Genomic DNA, 21501 nt, shown 5'->3' with positions numbered 1-21501 from the left:
ATGCTCTGCCAGGTGGCAGACCTTGTTGGCCAGGCTTTGGCTCAAACCCTTCCATAGTGGGCACTGACTAGACCCAGCAGCCACTCTGCTGCAATCACCTGTGTGCCTCTCTTGATTTAGATTCGACTGGCTCGCTCTTGTTCAAAGAGTGATCCCTTGTGGGAAGACATGCTGTTCCTGTGGTTAAAACTGACCTGTGGTTCAGGGCCATCTTGTATTCGCTGTTGGTTTCCACCCGTCTCTCTTAGCAGTGACAGCCAGACCCCTCCCAGTAATGCTCACAATGGGGTGACCAATGACATCATGTTGGAGGGGATTTTGTGACCACAGAAGTCATTTTGTTGTGGCTTTCATGGTCCGCTGTTTGCCAAGCATATGATCCCAGGCAAGTCCCTGCAATACACATTTTTTGGAAGGTCTCATCTGTTTTATTTATTATTTGAATTTATTCTTAGTGATTGCTTAGTAATCAGTGTTTCCTCTGCTGCCCTGTCCAGAGGCACTAAGCGGGATAATTTAACACGAAACTAGAGGTGTTGGGTTCACAGTACTTGCTGGGCTCCTCTGTCTTGTAGAGATGAGGGCCTTTTATGACAGTGTTCAGAGACTAAGTGCATTGTTTTGAAAGGGTTTCAGATGGATGGAGGATAAATGTGGCAAAAAACCAACAACTTCAGTGACTAATTTGATGGAATATAAGGTAGAAATAACTTCCAGCAAAAATTAAAGCTTTTCAGGATATTCCACGATATCACCACAGCTTACAGCCTCTGGATGCTGGGATTTGTTTTTGTAGGAAGAAACTGTTGGCCAAACCACTTGAAATAGCTTGCATTTTAGAGTGCTGTGAAGCACTGAAGCTTCTGGTGGAGCAGCATCTAGCTCCTGACATAATCGTGATTTAAGGCTGTGGCTGAAATGGAGCCTCCTGATGCTGCCCTGCTGCAGGGACTGGGTGTGTGGACATGTTGGGTGATGCTCATCTCCTAGCAGCACTGCTCGGTCCCAAGGAATTTAAAGAAGAAGTCCATCGTCAGCCTGTAAAACAAGTTAAAAAGTCTTTTGCTTGCTCCTAGCCCATGCCCTTCCTTTAATTCAGGGGCCTCCTGCCTCTGTGACCCTCTGGGTCGGCTGGAAGTGGGACTGGAGCAGGGGTGCTGCACAGCCACCATTTTGTGCAGGGCCTGGCCTCCTCAGCCCCCTGCATCCCTGCCCTGCGCCTTGCCCCTCTGCATGCTCCCCCTGCCTCAGCCACAGCAGGCAGGTGGTTTAGTGGGTTTCTGTTGGGTTTTGTCTTTATGGACATTGCATCATGGGGCATGGTTTCTTGCTTCCCGTGTTCCCTTCACCTCAGCCTTCTGCTGTACCCTAAGCAGTGCGATTTCTCTTTACGTTGTAATGTTTCCTGGCGCTTTGTAGAGCTTCCTCTTTCGGTTCTTTTTTTCAAACAAAGCCACATCATCTATGTTTATTTTTTGTGATAGGCACTCAAGTTTTGACTGCCTTGTTTTTCCTGGAAGACTGGGGACAGCTGGGAAGCTGGCTGGTAGTGTTAACAGCATGGAAGCAGAGCAAGTTAGAGAACTGAGACTTGTTTTTTTTGTTTGTTTTTTTTTTTTTGTTTTAGTCTGCTTAAAACTTTGTGCTGCCAAAAGCTTTAAAATGCCAATGAGTGTCAGACATCCGTGCCTTCAGTCAAAGCATACCAGCTCTTCTGTGGATGGTCCTCAGCAAAACTGAAGAAAAGCACAATGGTTGCCCTGCTGGATGTTCTTCTGAAAACTGGGTTTTGAGTAAAGTTACAGCACATCTAATGAACACAGGCTTATTATTATTATTATTATTATTATTTTGAAATCTTTTTCATTAAACAAGTGAAAACGTCTGCAAAATCCTTAAGTTGGAACAAGGAGGTTGTATATCATTATGTAGCATTTCATAGAATCAGTCAGGTTGGGAAAGACCTCTAAGATCATCTAGTCCAACCTTTAACCTAGCACTAAAGGCCACAACTAAACCTGCTACTGAGTTCTAAATCTACAGGTATCTTGAAGATCTCCAAGGATGGTGACTCAAAATTAATTGTGCTGATTTAATGTAAATTAAATGATGGGTTAAATTGAACTGAAAGTTCCTATGTGCTCTTACACCAAATCAACTAAAATTATTTGTGACAAATATTAATATTTAAGCTGTATCCAACTGTATACAGGTCCCTAGGTTTAAAACTACAACCAGATGATAAGGTTAAATTAATAATAATAATAAAATCAGCAGGCAATAGAACTGTTTTGTTGTCCTGTGGAGGTGGTGAAAATGAAACCATTACAAAAACAGAAACGCACATATAAAAAGCAGATGTAAGATGAAGGCTGTTTATTAATATAGAAGCTGATCCTTTGCACTGTACAGTGATTCAAGAGATTGTCCAAACTCTTAAATATTTGAAAATGAAGCTGTGATGCCTGCCTTTGACCTGTTCATTGTCAGAGTTTTAAATATTTACTTTTGAACCCCAGTAGTGTGATATGAATTCATCCTTCTTGAGAGTTATGCTATTCCTAGAATGACCTTGCCTTAAGAATACCTGTATTTTGTCTGTTAATATATATTACTGTCCTCTTGACGCAGTAACTTGTCTGTAAGCAAATACAGGCACGCAGCACTTACTGTCTGGGTTAGGTTCAGAACTGCTCAAATCGGTGTTAGAGGACTTGAAGCACTACTGCCTAATTGGGGATTTCTCCCAAAGTGAGGCTGAATAAGAGGGCTTTGCTCTGAGAAGGGGCAGGGGTGGTGTTTCGTCTCTGCTGTCAGTGTGGTATTTTGATGGGGCAGGGTTGTGCCGCAAAGCTACACATACCAGTTCAGGGGTTCTTTAGTGTGTTACTCGGTAAATGTGCAAGCCTCTAAATGATCACTTCCAATCCCTGCAACTTTATCAAGAGGGAGGGAGTCACTGGTTTGTGAGCAGAAAGCATTTGTGTAACAGGAGGTGGGATTGGTGGGAGGGTTCTTAGCTTGAACTGATTTTGCTGTTTTCTGGGAGTTTAACCCTAAAATGTTCCAATTTTAGAGTGAGGCATAACTTGTGTGCCCTCAAAAAGACTTTCCACATTTCCTTACTCATGTCATTTCCTCCTTTTAAGTAGAAGCCACAGCAGATTGTAAAATAAATTTTCCATCATGTAAATAACAGTGCTCCCAAGTTGTAGGTCTCAGCTCTGATGCCAACAGTTCTGTTTGAGACCAGCGGGAGGGACTTTTTAATTGAAATAGGGAGGCTGAGCACAGGCGCTGCCTCTCTTCCTTCCATTTCCCTTTCTGCAGGTGGAAGAAAGACTCAGAAACCAAACCCTTCTGTTCATTCTCAGCTCTGCTACTAATATTCTCCATGACCTTCAGCAAATCTCTGTTCTTCATGCCTTAGCTCTTGAAAAATAACACGAGGAAATAAAACTACATTTCCAGATTGGCCTGGTAGTTAGGAATAATCCCAGGGCTACTGAACTGAATGTGTCACCTTTGTTATAGGCTGGTCACTCCTGGCTTTAGGCTACTGCGAGTCATGTAGCCAAATTGATGTTACTTCATCTCTGCCTGCATCTATGCAAATAGGAGTTAAAGAGTTGCTGCATCTTGTGGCTGGCTTGTCACGTGGAGGCCTCCAGAGGGAGGATGAGGAGAGGCTGCCCTGGAAAGTCCCCAGCTGTTGCTAGGCTCCACAGCGTTGCTGTTTCCTTATCCAAAAGTCTGCGCTCAGGTTTGGAGAGAAAAGGGAAATCCAAGGGATGGAAAACTCTGTGAAGATGCTTAGCTTACTGTCTGTAAAGCATGGATTTGCTATGCTGGGTGCAGAGCGCATGTGGCTGCAAGAGGTGGAAGCAATTTGATTAGATAGAATAACGTTCAATACCTGGCCGCCTATTTATTCATTCTCAGCCACAGGATCATGTAGCTCGCTTGTTCTCTCTCCCTTCTGTTCCTCCCACTGTTGTGTCTCTTCTGACACTCTTGGACCTTCGCAGTGATGCTGGAAGAGTGCAGCACAAGTGGTCTCGTTGTGCTTCCAGTCTTAGTGGATGCAGGGAAACCCATCTATTCCAGAGGGCCTCCTCTGCTGAGCCTTGTGGTCTGCTTTTACAGCCTGTAACCACAGGGATGTCACGTTTTGATTTTATTCCTGAGTCCGTCAGGAGCCATACCAGAGATCACAATTAACTAATGCAAATTGTTAGGTAGGATATTGTGCTCCTGCTACACAATGCAGCCTCTTTGAGCTGTGGCAAATAGCATTAAGATCCTTACGTGATTAAAGCTCCTCGTGACAGCATCAGCAAAAAGGGTACCTCCATTTTTTGCCAGAAGCATAGAGATCTTAGGATACAGCTGAGCACTTGAGTTCCTCCTGGTGGAGTCTGGCAGCTTGTCATCCACCCACGGCTACTTCAAACTTTTCAGTCAGTCTTTGTCACCTTCTCTAAAGGTAGCTGCACAGCTGTAATTGCTGTCTCTGTTGTTCCTCCTTATTTGTCTTAATAGGAGGCCAGGGTGTACACACTGAAGGTCTTGCTGCCTCTGCTAATTTGTAGTTGGGAAACTGTTTTGTGGCACCCTGATGGAGTCCTCAGGGGATCTGTGGATGGGACTGTGGTGGGGGTTGGACTGGGAGGTGTGTGCTTCTCCTCTTTGGGCAGGGGATCCTGTGGTGCTGCTGAGGCCTTGTGGCATGCAGTGTCACAGCTTTGCTCCTCAGTCCATCGGGGTTCAGCCAGTTTAGAAGAAAAGCTTACAGAGAGACCAAAACTTTTTCAAGACCTCACAACTCTTCATATTACCTTTCCCAGCTCCCTGTAGTTTGTCAGCCCCGCCAGATTCTTCGTGCTCCTCGGTCTTCTCACTGAGTGGTTGCAGGGGGACTTTAAAAAGGCAGTAACCTCCCGGTAAATACCAGCCTCCCAGTAACTGCCTTGCAGCATGGCTGGGAATGGAGCCCTGTGTTTTTATAGGACTTCTCAGAGAATTACTTGCTCAGCTGGACAGCACAGGCTTGGGTCAGTTCAGCCCAGCAGTTCCCTGTGTCTCCTCCTGCCTGGTTTGTGCAAAGACTTGGTGGTGTATTTTCAGGTAAGACGCCTTGGGCTGTGCTGACAGGGCAGCCTGTGCTTCCAGCGCAGACCTAGGGGCAGAGGCATCAGCTGTGGCCATGATTGAGTCCCTTGATGAATAACAAAAGGCAGCATTGGGTTTCACCTGCAGAAGGATTAAAAGAAAAATCTCACAATCCTTACAGCACCTCTCTTCATCCCCATGCGTGCTTGGACAATGAATTGCATTTTTGTCAGACCCCAAAGTACCCATTTACAAGTTTCAAGATGTGCTGCAGTGTCTGTCTTTTTTCCAGACACACATGCATGCTGTAAGCATGCTGAGGGATGGATTTTGGATCAGAGAGGCTAGTGCATGTAGAAAAAGTGTGTGGGTTTCCAGTCCCCTTTCCAAATTTTGGGTGGCTGTGTGGATTAGCACTGTAAAAATGCGTTTGTGGAGCACAGAATGACAGAAGATGTTGGAGGAGTGGGATTCCCACTGCGCAAGTACATTCTACTGGAAAAAAATAATATATTTCACCTGAGAACTGTCTTCAGTTGTTCATTGGTTCTGTTTTTTTTTGGGGGGGGGGGGGATGCTATAAGTGTATTATTTTTTAAAAAAGTGTTTTGAGTCTTTTATTCTTGCTTTTATCTTGTCCTTTTATTGGAAAAAGCAACAAGACTACAAACAAAAGAAGCAAGGAAATAGGAAGATCTCGCTATGTACTGTTCATGTTAGGAGGGTGGTGGGACGTTTTTCCACAGGTCTTCTGTCATAAGAATGTCATCTGAAAAACACTTCAGTTGCTTTGTTAAAGTGTGTGTGTGTGGAGGGAGAAGTGTTTTCCCACCCTTTACACAGCTTTCCAAGTGGAAAGTGTAGAAAACAGTCAGGAGCTAGGAAAATCTATTATTTCTTTGAAAAACTGCTGGAGAAATTTCTTCCTGTCATGTCCCCCTCACCAAGGTTTTCAGTGTAAAAAATTAGGTACTTTTAATGGAGAATGTGTTTTCTCTTCAAGCCTTGTTTTTCCACTTGGAGTGTTTTTTGGGATTTTTTTTTGAGGGGAAAGAATGATTTTATTCACTTGCCAACTTTCAGAGCCCTGCCTCAGAACTGGGATAGGGCTGCAACTCACCCATGTATTTCTGTAGTTACACTGAAGTAATTACTGTTTCAAGTATGTCCTGGTGGCTGAATGGTGTGGTTCATACCTTATGATGACTTTAATGGTTCTTACAGTTTATAGCAAAGGGTTTTAGGGCTGTGGGCAGGTGCTTTTTACTTCTTTTCTAATTTGAAATAAACATAACGAAAGTAACTTAAATAATGGGAACATCCACACTTGCATTAAATAGGCTATTTTTTTCTTCATAAAAGGAAGATGAATTCACCTGCTTCAGGGCAGAGTCTAACCACCAACTGACAGAAGTTAGGAAGAAAATTCCTTTCAGGCAGTTGTTTCATTTCCTCCTCTTTGGCATTCCTTGTACTTCCTTTTGAAACCTGGGGTGTCAGCCACTGCTAAGGGACTCTGTCTAGGCTGGGCGAGAGAATCTCAGATTCGGCTGATTGCCTGATGGCCACTTCTGGTAGTTCTTAGTCCTGTCTTTCATATCTCACTTAACCATCCATCCATCCATCTTGTTCGATAATTAAATATTGATGAAAAGAGACTCCCTACAATCTCTCTCCTTCTGTTCCCTCATGCTACTGCTACTAATCCCTGGATTCTAATTCTCTTTCAGAAGATGCTGCTCAAGAAGAATTGTGGAACGAAGACTAGAGTAATTAAAATTCGTGTAAGTTGCCCTTTACTGGTGCACTTCCTTCATCTTTCCACAAATATCTGAATGTGGTGATTGTCTTCAAACATCTACACCTGCAAGTTTATTTCTGGAGGTTTCCTTTGGCTTGATCAGTTGCATAACAGAAGTTGCTGATCCGGAGTATATAGACTGTAGTAGCAATTCAGGTTGAGTGCTGATGAAGCTAATCGTACAGAGGCATTTTCCATTTTGGAGGCCATGGGTTCAAAGCTTCCTTGGAGCAAAACTCTACGTCTCCTGTGATGAACTCATATTGCTATGCATCGCTGTCCTGTGTCGTTTGGATCCTTCTTGACCGAATGTGCTGATCTGGGGTAGCAAGTGGTGTTTGGGAAGAGTGAGTGTCATTGGTGGTAGACAGCTCTGGTCAGGGACAGCAGTAGTGTGCTGTGCTGGTGTCTGCAGAGGGGTATGGGATGTGGGACTGGGTGATGAGAGTGCTAGATTGCTTGGATGGCTTTGCAGCTGGGGTGGCAGTGCAGTGTCTGAGCATCTTGCATTGTTGACTGCACACACATGTAGCTGGTCTAGGTTTGTTCCCACTCTCCTGCTTGTACTTCGTGCTGTCTGCACCTCCGAGTCTTCGTGTCTAGTACCCCATCCCTGACTTTTCAACCACCCATCTCCTGTGTGGGTACCTTGGATATCTTTCAGTCAACACTGTATGGCACTGCAGGAGAAGCGTGTATGACCTTGCGCATTGCAGCCAAAACAAGTGCCTCAGTCTCCTGAGCCCCTCGTGATCCTCCACATATTTGTGATATGCAGGCAAAACCAGCTCAGGGGGAAGAAAACAGATATCCTTTGTGATAAAACTGCTGCACTAATTATAGCCAGCAACGATGTCTTAAAGAGGGGTGAATGGCGGAATGGGATCCCTCAGGGTTTACACTTTGCCTGTCAGGAAATGGGGCTGATGATGCCTTGGTGTACCCAGAAGTGCTAGCGTGTGTATGTATGCAGCTGGGGGGTGCCCTTGCCCACCACAGTTTTGGGGGTGCCTTTGGTTATTTGAGAGGCCGAGGAGCAGGTAGGGCTGGCTAGAGCAGGAGCAGAGCTGGATGGTATGTCTTGGACTCCTTGTGTACCTTCTACCATAGCACTTCATGACTTCCAGCAGCCCCACTGTGACCTGATCCTTCTGACTGCATGACAAATCCTGACCTGTTTTGTATCCTCTTGTGCTCCTGCCTCCGTTGTTTTCAGTGGAGCTGTCTCCCTTGTGAGCATTCCCCAGATGGTGCCTGTCCTTCAGACCTATCGGCAGTCTAATCCCGTTCTAGTCCAATGTGTTTATCACATTCTTCTTACCCCTGCCCCATGTGCTTTCCTTTTTCTTTTTTGGTTCTGCCTGGGTGTCCCTGGACTGGGGCACTGTGGTGAGGTGATTCCCCAGGGCCCAAGCTCATTACTGCGGCTTTGAGAACCCCTGGAGAAGCTGAGAGACAGAATTATCCCTTCGCTCTCTGCTGAGCTCGCCTCAGCTCACACTAAAATAAACAGCAGGAACGGAGAGGACACCTTTCTGACAGATGGCGTGGCGTCTGCGGGTCTCTGGCCAGCCCTGCCCAGCTGGGACAGCGCTACCTGAGGCGCTCGTGCAGTTTCCATGCCGACAGCGTGTGGTATGTCAGCCTCTGGCCTGGTGGCAGACGTAGAGGAGTGTTTGTGCTTCCATTTTTCAGGCGATTGTGGGAACTTTTGTGTACGCAGCTCAGAGAGGAGGCAGCAGGCCCCTGGCTGAGTATCATGCCTCAGCTCTGGAAGCAGCTGAGGGAGGTCGGTACCTCTGAAGGGTGACGCTGTGCTCGCACACAAAGGGAAACCTCAATCCAGGCTTGGCATGGCTTTCCTTCACAGTGGTGCCCCGGGACAGGACAAGGGGTAATGGGCACAAACTGAAACACAGGAAATTCAGGTTGCCTGGAGAACTTGTGGAGTCTCTGTCCTTGGAGATACTCAGAACATGCCTGGGCAGAGGCTTGGGCAACATCCTGCAGCCGACCCTGCTCTGGGCGGGAGCTTTGGACTAGAGCCTGCTCCACGGGCACCTGCCAACCTCAGCCATTCTGTGATTTCTGGCTTTTTGCCCAGACCTCTGAAACTCAGAAACTGTGAGCACACCAGGGACCTTGGTACACTCGGGAGGGTTCTTCTGAGGCCCTCCTGACTGTGGCCTCTTGCAGAGGATGGTAGCAGGAGGCCAGGTGAGAGGCCTGCTTGTGTTGTGTAGCCCAGGGAAGCCCTGATGTACAAGTGCTCTTGTTTCAGTACAGGTAAAGAGCATCCAGCCTCTCACTGATCTGAGATGGGCAGTGACCTCCAGACAGAGTAGAACTGTGGAGATGCAGCAAATAAACCAATCTGAAGGGCAGGCAGAGAAGCAGTGCTGCCTAAGGTGTTTTTGCAAGGGCTGTGAATCGGAGATCCTTGCTTTCTTCCCATGGTTCTGCTGCTGAGGAAGGAGGAAAGAAGGGATTATGTATGCACCCTGCATGCCTTGTTTTTACCTCCAGTGTGAGGGTGATGGTGGCAGTGACCTGCCAGCCAGCAGACATGCTTAGCTCAGTAATGTCAGTGAAGCGTTTTCATGCTATTCTTGGTGAGGACAGTGTCTCCTGTGGTTGTGAGATAACATACGCTTGTAAAAAATACCCTCATCTGATTGATATTTTTATTGCCTTGACATCTTGGGGCTTTGCTGGCGTGTCAGGACCCAAGGTGATGCTCTCTCCTGCATCATCCCAGCCATGCTGTTCTGCCCTCTTCTTCTGGAAGAGCCTCCCAGATGAGTGTCAGATGGAGGAGCCCTGTCTGTGCCCTCGGGCATTGACACAGTTTCATCCCTTGGAAGTGATCACGCTCCTGGAAAGCCTTTCTGGAGCAGGTGGCCCAGGCTGGCCTTTGCTTTTCCATGTGCTGTTTGAATGCTAAGATGCCACCTTGTCATTGTCCCCTGTGCTTAAGCTTCCTGGGGGCCAGCTCAGATGGTGTTAGGCTGCAGCCTTTCCACTCGCTCAGCGGTTCTTCTTCTTACATGGGATGATGAGGCAGCGATGTGACAAGTCTCTGAACCTAGAGGGATTCAGACATTAATAAACCTCCCAAATGTGCGGCTGCTCAGTCATGTTTGAAACATTTTGGGGGAATAACAGCTTTGAGAGGGCAGGGCCTGTAAGTGAGGAAAAAATAGTGTTAAAAGAAATCTCCCTCCTGTCCCTCTGCCTGCCCGCCCCCAGTGAAGGATAATGGATCAGGAGAACGAGGCCCTCTGGGCAGGCACACAGAGACAAATCAGAGGTGACAGCGTGCGTATGAAGTATGGATCTGTGCAGAACGGGTGCACGTGGCACAGCACGCCTCAGTGCAAGGTGAGGGGTTGGCCTCCATAACCTATCTGTAATTCCAGAGTCTGTCCATAATACCACAGGCCTTCAGTTGTCCAGAGCCTCTACCCCAAGAGGCTTTGCAATTCGGTCCCCTGTCTTGTTCCTCCTTCACAAACTCCTGCTTGCAGTCTCTAAATGTGACTGATGGAGCTTATCTCAGGAGCACTAAGTGGGTAGAAGACACAATTGGTGAGCCCCTGGGAGTCTTGAGAGCTCTTGTTGCGACATGCAGAAAGAGAGTAAGGATTTCAAGGCCAATCTGATAACCTGCCCGATCAGAGAGGTGTTTTCTGCTATGTAAAAAAATAAAAAATAATTTTAAATCGGAACATAAACCTCCTGTGCTCTTGCCTTGATCATATTGGTGCTTGAGAACACCCTCGGCTTGGACATGGGCCAGATCCCTGGAATGACTTCCCCATCTCTTATCTCTCACATCTGTATCCTAAAAGACCACTGCAGAAACATGCTGGGTTTTCTTCCCCTGAAACAAGGGACCTTTTCAGCTTGGAGCTGAGCAGGAGATACGCTGGCCTGAGTTGTTTTGGCTGAGCTGTTCACGAATGCAAGGCGTGCTAGGTGACAGTAATATTGGTGCAGACCTCTGGTTCAGGCTGCACAGGAAGCAGTAAAGGTTTCACAAGAGGTCAGAAGACTCTTTGTGTGTGTTTAGCCATACATACATGTATATTGCCCCTTCCATTGCAGGCTCCCAAGGTGCTTCGCAAGCATGGCTAAATATAACATCCCAGAGGCAGATAAATATCATGATTGCAATTTCAGAGCGGGTTAAACTGAGAAACCAGCAAAGATTGTGACTTGTTTTAAGAGGGTGTGAGGAAGGCTGAGGTTTCAGCTTTGATCTTCAGCCCCCATTCCTGGAGCTCTGTCCTTCTCCATACCATGCAGTCTAAACAGTTCCGATATCTCAGGGAGCAGAGATCCCAAACTGCAGCTTCCTGTCGGTTTGTCCAACCCTCCTGCTTGTGTTCAGTATGTGACTGAGTGCCGAACCCAGAACCTGCCCTTTAGAAGCCGAAGGACTCACCTTCTGAGTCACATCCTTGGCTTATGTGCTGGGCACTGTCCCCCTGTGGGGATTTTAGCACTCCAGATACCTAGGCAGCCTTTTGTCTCCTGTTGGAGACAAAAAAAAAAAAAAAAAAAAAGATTGCTCATCTCTGCTGAGCAAACTGGAGAAGATCCTCTGCTAACCGAGGGCATGAATGTCCTCTGGCCAGTTGGTGAAACCAGCTACCCCCGTGCTCCTTCCAGCCAAGCCACCCAGCTGCCTGCTGAAGATCTCTGTGCAGCGATGGCAAGGCCTGGAGAACCCCAGGCCCTGATGCGAATACTTCCTGACAAAAAGACTTTGTCCAGAGTTTTCTCAGTGCGGGGAAGGATGGGATGCCTCCGTCTGTTTAAAAACTAACCCAAATATCTGGCTCCAGACACTGTTTTATTTAGCACTGCCTTTATTGGGTCTCATAGCAAAGGCTAACCAGCCTCCAGCCTGTCCGTAGCAGTTTGAGGAGGAACTTTCATGTCTCTTTCCTTTGCTCCATTAAAGAAAAGAATGTTTATTGCTGCCTGCTTTTCATAAATTCCTGCCATGGATGCCCTTGCACCCATTAAATCATGTAAGTGCTTGCAGAGGAGATGCTGTGGAATAACCCAGAGCTGTGCAATCCACATAGCACTGGGAAAGTAGTGAGTGGCTCGTGAATCAGGATGCTGAGATCCTGATTTCAGCTCAGCCCCTGGCTTGGGTGGGTCTGGTTTAGGAGCAGGCACAGGGGGAGGTGGAAAGGAGGTGAGGACGGAGGTGCAGCCTGGAGACACGCTGCTCTTGGGGCAGCCTCGTGTGTCTGTGGTGGCTGTGCTGTGGTTCAGGGGCTAGGGAACGTGGCCAGGAAATGGGTTGTGGGGTTGAGAGAGAGCTGGGTTTGGAGGCGTTGGGGTTACACCTGCGTGATGGAGCTGAGAGAGGAAGGCAGGGGACAGCAGATGGTCGCAGTGGCCCTGCCTCTCCTTTTTCTGGCGGAGCTTCAGGCCCAGGATGGTCGCTTGGGCACGTCTTTCACCGCTGCATCCAGGCCCGCTGCTCCCCTTTGTTCACATGGCTGTGGGAACCTGGCACCCGTTCCCGATCCCAGTCCCCAGCGCTGCAATCCTTTCCCACACACCTCTCCCATAATACGCCCGCTTCCTGTGCTTGGCTTCCACGGCTGGAGCGGTTTGTCCAGAGGCAAGCGCGCTGCGGCAGCATGTGTTCGCAGCCTGCTCGTGCCAGGATAATTAATACTCATTTTGCAGCGTTAATTTGGGCTCCCTTTAAGTTGAAAGCAGAGCTCTGCTCTGTGCCAGCCTGCCTGGCCGCAGGGAAGAGGATGTCCCCAGGCTCACATGGGGAGCAGCACGTGCTCAGGTAGGCACCACGTGCTGGCCTCAAGAGAGGAACCATGCCTGGGGCTCCTGGCCCAAAACGAGGAGGATGATGAGGGCAGGCTGCTGCCGTCGCTCTGGAGGCAGGGAGGATGCTCTTGCCCCACCAGGAAGAGAGGGGAAGCTGGGGTTCGTTCACTTGTACCCAAGGGATTCGTGTGGCCTTCAGACTAGCATCTTCTCTGGGACCTTGGGGTGGTGAGTTCCCAAACTGAAAAACCCTCTGAATGACCCGTCTGTGCCTTTTCATCGCACACCCTCCATGCGTCAGGTTGTCAGGCAGGCAAAGTCAAAGCTTGCAGGCAGCTTTCTCAAAGACACATCTCAGAGATGTGTGAGGGAGGAGAAGAAAGGCTTGTTACACCGGTGCCAGCAAGGGCTTGGAGCTGGAGCTGGCCCGTTCCTGCTCTTGGGCAAGTGACCAGCAAGCGTTTGCCCAGCCCTTTGAAGTGCCTCCCAGAAAAATTCAGTGTTGTCTGCCTGGTGGCACCTCTTGAAGTCTGGTAGTTGCCATCTGACAACTCTCGTGCACGCATTTGCAAATGTTGGATGGATTTTTTTTTTCCTTCCCTTGTAAGAGGAACAGCGAGGTGTTTGTAAACTGCTGAGCTGGTCTCTGCGGCGTGGTTGCGCAGAAGGATGTAGGTGTCGGGCAGCCTCGCGCTGGTGGAGGTGACAGGCCTCGTAGGGAAGGCTCATGGAGAAAAGAGAAAAACAGGGCTAACTGCAAAGTTTTGCTCTTCCTCGTTAGAACAGCAGCTGGAGTTGATGTTTTTCTTAGAAGAAAAAGGAGAAGAGTGGTCCTAAACTGTCATGGTCCATCTGGCTGTTCCCTGAAGTTAAACCGCACATGGACGTGGTGGTGATGGAGAGACCTTTGAGAGGGAAGGGGCTTGCCTTCAGAAAGTTATTTCTTGAGCTGTTCCAGGTTTGTGACTGGAATAAATTGTCAGAGGCCAACAGGAGTTAATGAAGAAGCAGCTAGATGTGAATTGCTGTTCCACGGGTGGAGCTGGTCCTGCTCATCAATGACTGTCCTGAAAAGTGCCTGAAGCCAGACTCTCATTGAAAGGAAATTACTTCTCATCAGGAGGTCGCAAAGCACAGAGGTGTTATTCATCCTGGCTGCCTGAGTGTGGTTTACGTGTTGTACTCCTGCTTTATGCAGGAGAAACTGCGGCACAGGTGATGAGAAGCTGCTGCTTGGGACTGTGTCCAGGATTAGAGGTGTGGCTCGGGGGTCCCCATCCCCTGCTTGCAGCTGCTGGTTTCACACATCAAAGCTGCAGAGTCACCAATTTCTCTCCTAACAACGTGGCATGGGTGAAAGGCAGGAGAATGAGGTGGAATTAAAAGCACTGCACCTCTCAGGGCTCTGCCGTGGCTCGTTCAGCTGTTAGCAGGGCGGCTGTGCCCCAGCCGGGCAGCATTGCGGGCAGGCGCCTGTCTCTGCCAAGGCTCCTCTGGGGATTTATTCCTTTCCACACGGGGTGGTGGTGGGAATCGGATGCGCCTTTACAACTTGCAATTACATGCTGCCTTTCATCCCAAAGGACTTCTTAACAAGTGAGTCTACGGGCTGCAAAGGGATCGTTCACCCACTGCTGAGAGGTGTCCACCGCTGGAAGACAGGAAGCAGAGAAGGGACTCCTGTGCTGGCTTGGCCCTGAGTAGGGAACAGGTTGGCAGAGCGCACACGCTGCTCTGATTTTGAGTCCCGCCAGGATCCTGCAGCTCTTATGAAAGAGAAGCAAAGAGTATTAAGCAGATCTGTGTTTCGTATCACCCCTAGCACACCACTCCCTTCTAGGACATTGTTGTGTTAGGTAACTTCATTTTTCCCCTTCCTTTGGGGATTGTAATTCCCACATCTGAAAGTGTGCTTGGAGCCACGCTTGCCTTTGCTTTGTCCAGAGAAGAGAACCACGTTTCTGTGGAATTATGAGTCCAAAATTAAGTTATTTCACAATCAGTGTTTTGGATATTTTCCTAGACTTCATAGGGGCAAGGGAGGGGTTTCTAGGAGCAGTGGGCTTTTGTGTTAGTAATTTACCCTTCACCTGTTTATCTTCTTCCTGTGTACTTCTTCCCTGCCAGAAGGTACAGTTGTGTCCCAGGTGGTTTATGCAGCAGTTGCCCATGTCTTTGGCTTTCTGAGGGCTGCTAATAGGACTGAAGTCCTGCATCTCTTCTGTGTTGTCTAGTCTCACCCTTCTTCTCTGGGGCACCTGCATCCAGTCACAGCCCGGACCATCTCTAGCTGCGCTTTATATTGATATGTTTGAGATATTTTAAGCCGGGTTGCTGGTTTACCAGCTGTATTTAATGGTGGTAGTACAGTCGGTCGCTACAGTACAGGTTTGGAAGTTGAGGGCCCTCCTTGGCTCGAGCTGAGGTACGAGCGGACAAGGTCCACGTGAGGGGGGACAGCTGCTTTGTAGTTTTGAGTCAGGAAGAAGTGGGTACGTGCCTGGAGGAGTAAGGAAGAGTTGCAGGTGTACCAGGGGCGAAACGAGGTGTGTGAGAGCAGGTGAGCATGCACACAGGGCTGTGTGTGACGGGGCACCCAGGCATGGGTGCCTTCCTGCCAGCAGCTGCGTGGCTGTATCTCGGGCTGTTCTCCAGCTGTGTAAATACATTGCTTAACAAACGGAGGGCTCTGGTTAATGATTGCCGTTAGCGCGGGGCCCATATTAGGCTCCGTTTGGTGCCGGCTGCCCGGCTGCCTGGATGCCATCGGAGTGAAGGCAGCCGGCTGAAGTGTTGAGGAGCCTCCGCAGGAGCCGGCCTGGGCTTGCTCAGCAGGGGCTGTCAGGCAGGGCTGTGGCAAGCTCCCCAGGGCCTGCTGCAGCAGGGGTGACTCAAACAGCCTTCTGGAGAAGGAGTGACATCCCCGGTGTCACAGGCTGGCGCTGGGTGCCCAAAGGGAAGGGCAGGCTGGCTGGGAGGCATCTGGCCCAAGCAGCGGGCCGGGAGGGACGTGTTCCCCGCTCTGGCAGCTGGCCCCATCTCTCTCCTCGTTCTGGGAACAGACCTACAGGGCTTTGCCTCGCACTGCTCAGTGGGGCCAGACCACCACATGCTGTGATCCCAAATGGTGTCGTGGGCTAAGCCAGATCAGGCCTGGTCATCCCTAGAGCAGGGTACAAGCTCCAGAGAAAACACGCAGTCCTGTGGGAAGAGCGGGGCTGTTTCGTGCAAGGTCCCTAGCAGAGGAGGTGCCCTGTCATCACTAGTGGAGCAGGTTCCTCACGGTGCCCTAGGGAGGCTTTTTGCCCCCAGAAGGCCCAGATTGCAGCCCCACGGCTCCTTCCTGCCCAGAGCCTGGTGAGGTCTGTGGACAATTCTCGTCTGTTCTCTGGAGCCGTCTCTCCCCAGCCTCTCTTCCATCTGCCGTCCGCCAGAAATGAACTGATTTCAGCTGCCTTCCCTAATCCCGTCTGGCATTTCAAAATGGAGGGGACTGCCAGGATCTTTGTTCCCGCTCCCTCTTGGCACTGGCAGGGGACCTTCTCTGCTCTGCAGAAGGACAAATGTGCTGATTTATTCTGCCCCTTAGCTTTGAATAGGGGTTGCTACGTTACCCCACAGCTCTGGGGCTTGCCAGATCACACACCATATATAACCCCACAGCAGGTGGCTATTGAGGAAAGGCCCTTAAATCTGCCTCTCTTGTTTCTTATGTTGCTGGCCAAGGTGTCAGGGGGCTGTAGCAGGGCATGATTTGCTGGCTGAAACTCCGGGCACGGCTGATGCCAAGCACCATGTTGGCATTTTCCATTCTCAAACGCCCATCTCAATTTGCAGAGGAGGGACCAACCAGGCAGGAACATGCTGCCCATGCTGGCTTTTTAGAAGCCCTTTCTGACACGAAGGCTGCCCCCTGGGGCTGAGCTGTGACCAAAATCCTGGACGTAGAGGCTCCCAGATCCTCCTGCACACAAGGCTAGGCTTGGAAGCTTTCTTCTGGTGTGAGTGTTTGGGTGAGCTGGACTGTTTGGGCAGCTATCCAGGAAAAGCTGTGTGCACCTGTCCTATGATGACAAGTGAAAACCCATCCAGGACAGAGGCAGGTGGTACCCAAACATCAGTGTGCCGTGCTGATACGTGGTTGCAGCTGTCTGAAAGACCTGACTTGGAAGTGCCTCTGTCTTAGAGGAAACAGCAGAGTTGGTGATTGCTCCTAAAAAGCCTAATTATTTGAGAAACAGCCCCTTAGTGCAAGCTGGGTGAGGAGATGCTGTGGATCTTGCTAGAAAGGGAGTGGAAAAGGCAACAGGGAGGTAACACCCAAGCCCATGCCAGCTCTCCTCTTGCTGGACCTTTTCCACTCTCCATGAAAACAAGTGACACCTCCCAGCAGTGATGGGAGTGAGATGAGTGGTGGGGCATTTCCATGAGCTTCTGAGCTGCTGAACTTTTTTATCAGTAGCTTGCACCTGTCTGTTGGGAATGAGCTCTGCAGGAGCATGAGTAAGTACTCTGCTGGCCCAGAGAGCGGTGGGACCTTCTCTCCTGGCCAAAGAGCATCTGCAAGGAGGTCACCCCGTTGGTGCTTCTGCTTGCCTATGGAAAAAAACACAGTTCCTGAGATCTAAATGGAAAACATTTTGTATGTTATGGGGTTGAAAGGTTAATTTGGTATCGTTTTTCTTCTGGGATCTGTGGGTCCCAGGAAGGTCTAGTGGGGGGCAGCATTCCTATCCAGTCACGCAGTGCATGGGTATTTCTGGTCTCCTCACTTCGGATGAGCTCTGACCATGCTCTGAACACCAGGAGGGGAAGGGGAGAGAGTTATCTTTGGAGGCCATGGTACAAACCAAGCTGCAGAGCCTTCGGGTGGGATTTTTTTGCACCAAGCGTTTCCCAGCCATTCCTCACTGACTTGTTTTGGGAATTTGTTAATTAAACCATGGCTCAGACAATCCCAAGGCTTTACAGGTAATGTCAGCTACTGTAGGTCCTGCATGTGCATCCATTTCACAGCCAGGACTGTTCTGGGAATCTGTCTTCATTTATTTTTTTCTTTACACGTAAGCAATCCTCATTCAGGGAAATTCCCTCCCAGGAGGCCTGGACAATAACTGGCATGAGACAGAGAGTTGGCTTGGGTGTCACCTTCTAGCCTACACTTAAAACCCAGGGAAGGCCTGATTTCCAGACGTGCTGAGCATCTGGCCCTTAGGCTGATTTCTACAAGAGCCCAAAGAGCTCTAGAGCTTCTGAATTTCAAGTCTGCCCACAAGAGACTGGAGCTTACCCCAAAAGCCAGTCAAATGCTTCTGGGTGTGATTTCAGGAGAAAGAAAGAGCAGAGAGGATGCAGGTGGATGGGAAGTGGGAAAATTTAAGCATCAAATAAAGTCCATCAAAACAGAAAAAAAAAAAACAAAAACAAACAAACAAACAAAAAAAAAAAAACAGAAACACACACACACACAAAAAAAACAAACAAACAAACAAAAAAAAACAGGTAAGGGGAAGTGTGGTAAATGGGATGGGAGAAGAAACAGTGGTGAAGCCTAAACTGTAGAGCCAAACCTCTGGAGCATTTCAGTGTCTGGGACTTCATGGATTGAGAAAGGGTGATCTGTAAATTATTACTGGAGAGCTGTTGAAAAAATAAGACTGAAGAGTGAGGGTTCAGAGGTGGCCTGGTTTATCTCCCTGCTCTGAAAGTGTAGATCCCTGCTTTATAGACAAGAGAATCTGAATTCAGCTCTTCTGTATGATACACTCTGGCAGTGATGCTTTTGGGACTCTGGGTTTCCAAATTCATTGCTGATTTCCTCACCCTGTTCCATGTACCTGGATGGCTACAGGTGCCATGAATCCATGAGGAGGTATGGTTGTACCAGAGAGGTGGGGGCAAGACAAAGAGTTTGAAGCAAGAACTTCACTGCTTGCAGCTTATGTGAGCACTGACTTCATCCCTCTTCTTATTCCCCTGCAGAGCATCAACGGAGGCCGCCCGCCGCCCCACTTCGTGTACGATCCATCCACCTTTGCCTTCCGTTCCCTCAGCACCTTGAAGCCTCTGAGCCCGATAGCTCCAGTGGAAGAACCGTCATGTGCCTACTGAAGGAATTTCTCCAGAAACCTCAGGAACTATCAACCAACCGCCTGCCGGGCAGTGAGAAGGGCTGTGGTGATGCCCAGGGAGGTTGGGTGGGGGAAGAAGGGGGCAATGACACATCTTTGCAATACAGTCTCTCTGGCAGCAGGAAACATACGGCTCTGCAGCAGTGACTGCTTTTGTACCATTGCCACTTCCGAATACTGGTAATTGGAGAGATTTTGTCTTTCAAGGGCAAAATGAGACAGTCACAAACTGCAAGGGCAGCCATCAAGGCAAGCGCATGGATGTGGTAGTTGAAGATATCCCTGAGGGTTTCAGGGGCTAGTGTGGTCCACGTTGTGGCTGTGATGAGTGATCAGGTTGTGACATCCAGTCCAGTCAATTTTCCAAGAGTACTTAGGTCTACAATGCTTTGGTGTAGACCTGACCCTTCTCCCAGTCAGAATTGAGCTCAGGATCGGAGACAGAGGCTGTACAGGGCTGCCTGCAAAGCAAGAAGCTCTCTCTCTGAGATTATGATCGCATTCACTTCAAGCTCTCTTGAGCAGAAGACTCCAGGAGAGGGATATGGGACAGGGTAACTGGAAAATCTAGTTACATGTTTCAGTTGCTCTGCTGGCAACTCAGTAATATCTAAAATAGGATTTAAATGTGAGGAAATTCTAGAATGGGGGCTAAGATAAGATTACAGAATGGAGGGTCCATGTTCAGCCATCCACAGAAAAAGAATGCCCACCTTCAGTCTTGGTATCACCGGGGAGAAGTGGTGGGGTGATCTGTGCGCTCTTGGGTCTCTGTCTCTGTTTTGTGTTACGCAGCATTTGTCCCTGCCATTGTCCCAGTACTCTGCTGCACCTGTGGTGATGCTGAAGGCAACTGGCATCACCAAACTCAACCAAATCAAATGTGTCCAGCAAGTTTTCCCCTCCCCTGATAGGCTGGCTATTAAATTCAGATAGACCCCACTTCTGCACCAGTGGAGCGAGTATTCCCAGATGTAGCATGGAGTGGGAGGAAGGGGTCTTTGTTTTGTGGTCACCTGTTGGTGGAAGAAACAGGAGGGGATTTTGAATGAAGCTGAGGGACAGTTCTCCATGGACAGTCCTACAGGAGGTAGGATGGTGCTTGGCCTTTTTACCACTGGAGTTTGTCTGGGGTCTGCCCTTGAGGCATGTGGGCGCTTTGTGCTATGAGGCGGCAGCAGCTAATGGGAGAAGCTCTTCACCATTCTGTCATGGTGAGGTAGAGGAACAAAACATTTCCTCTTGCTTCATCAGATGAATCTTCATTGCCAGCACCTGGTGAAGAGAGTAACCTCTTTGTCTAGGTATTCTCCCCTTGAGCTTGTATCTGGCTGGGTGCAAGTAATTTACTTGTCTGGATCAAGAGGAGCAACTCTGAGTAATATTAGATCCATTTTAGTTTTAAATCTGTTCCACCGTGAAGGTTTTTGATGGCACTCTGGGTGAGACCAGTGGTCAGTCTAGCTCGGAGTGGGAGGCCAGAGAGTGAACCAGCATGCATGGTACTTTCTGGGCCCTTCCCTGAGACAACTGGGGAAAAGCCTGAAGGCCACCAAGGCCTGGGGACCTGAATGCCCCACCACTGCCCTCCTCCCTCCCCAGGCAGAGCGGCTGGGCCAGGCAGTGAGGGGATGGCTGTCCTGAGGCTGCCCCAGCTCTGCCTGCTCCTTGTCCCCAGGCCATCGCAGCTAGGCCACTGCCAGGGTTTGCTGGTGAGGTGCCTTGGGCAGAGTGCTGTGGTTCCCTGCAAATAGTCCCTTCTTCTGACACAGGCCCATTCCTCTACTCATTCCTCCTGTTCCTGTAGAGACTCTGCTTATCTTGTTTTGATGGCACACCTCAGCTTTTTATCTGCTGCCAGAGGGAGCTAGCCAGGGCAGGATGGGAAGCATCACCACCTCAAACTGAACCCCCATGCTCATGGGAAGGGACAGCCACAGCCTGCTGCCCATCTGAAGAGGCACATTCCCTGTGCAGACAGTCGAGGTAGCAGCCCCCATGGCCCCGTGCTTCCCTCGGTGCTGCTGAAATGGGAGCTGCTGCAGTGCTCGGCCCTGGAGCTGTGTTCTGCTGGTCCATGGGTGCTGCAGGCTGCCTTCCCTGGGGGTCCAGGGCTGCAAATGGGATGTCCTGCCAATATTGTTGCCTTTTAGTACTTTTGTAACTTTTCTCTGTCTCTTCTTTTTCAATCAGAAGGAAAAATAAAAATAATGAAATAAAGTGTAACAGCTGCTATATTCACACCTCTGGTGGGTTGCGTGTGTTTGCTGTCTTCTGGGTGCTTACGGGCAGGGGTATATGAGGTGATGGAGCAGAGCAAGCTGTGACACAGCACAGACAATCCCAGGCAAAATCACAAGCTGTGCCTGCAAGAGGATGGCCTCGAAAAACATACCACCAAGAGCTTTTCTAAAACATTTTTGTTTTTAAATAAACCGGAATCACAGAAGAGACCTTAAGGACACTTAATTCCACCCCCCACCACGGGCAGGGACACCTTCTACCAGACCAGGTTGCTCAAAGCCTCATCCAGCCTGGCCTTGAGCACCTCCAGGGATGGGGCATCCACAGCTTCTCTGGGCAACCCATTCTGATGCCAAACAGCCCTCATAGGTCAAGATTTTCTTTACATCTAATCTGAAT

At 49.2% G+C, this 21501-nt stretch overlaps 1 protein-coding gene across 2 annotated transcripts in view; it reads left to right on the top strand.

The window, feature by feature from the left end:
• LOC116487924 overlaps window positions 1-21095 on the top strand; it is a 50613-nt gene extending 29518 nt beyond the window's left edge. The window contains exons 4-5 of one of the 2 annotated variants that reach the window (XM_032185167.1): window positions 6843-6896; window positions 18710-21095. In XM_032185167.1, coding sequence (XP_032041058.1) covers window positions 6843-6896; window positions 18710-18838 — 183 coding nt within the window. In that variant the 3' untranslated portion in view covers window positions 18839-21095. The remainder of the gene's footprint in view (window positions 1-6842; window positions 6897-18709) is intronic. The other variant, XM_032185168.1, reaches the window with a different exon arrangement.
• The last annotated feature ends 406 nt before the right edge of the window (window positions 21096-21501 follow it).

Source organism: Aythya fuligula, chromosome 3, assembly GCF_009819795.1.
Source record: "Aythya fuligula isolate bAytFul2 chromosome 3, bAytFul2.pri, whole genome shotgun sequence".
Taxonomy (NCBI): domain Eukaryota; kingdom Metazoa; phylum Chordata; class Aves; order Anseriformes; family Anatidae; genus Aythya; species Aythya fuligula.
The sequence above is the reverse complement of the archived record's forward strand: the minus strand, read 5'-3'. Positions and strand labels throughout refer to the sequence as shown.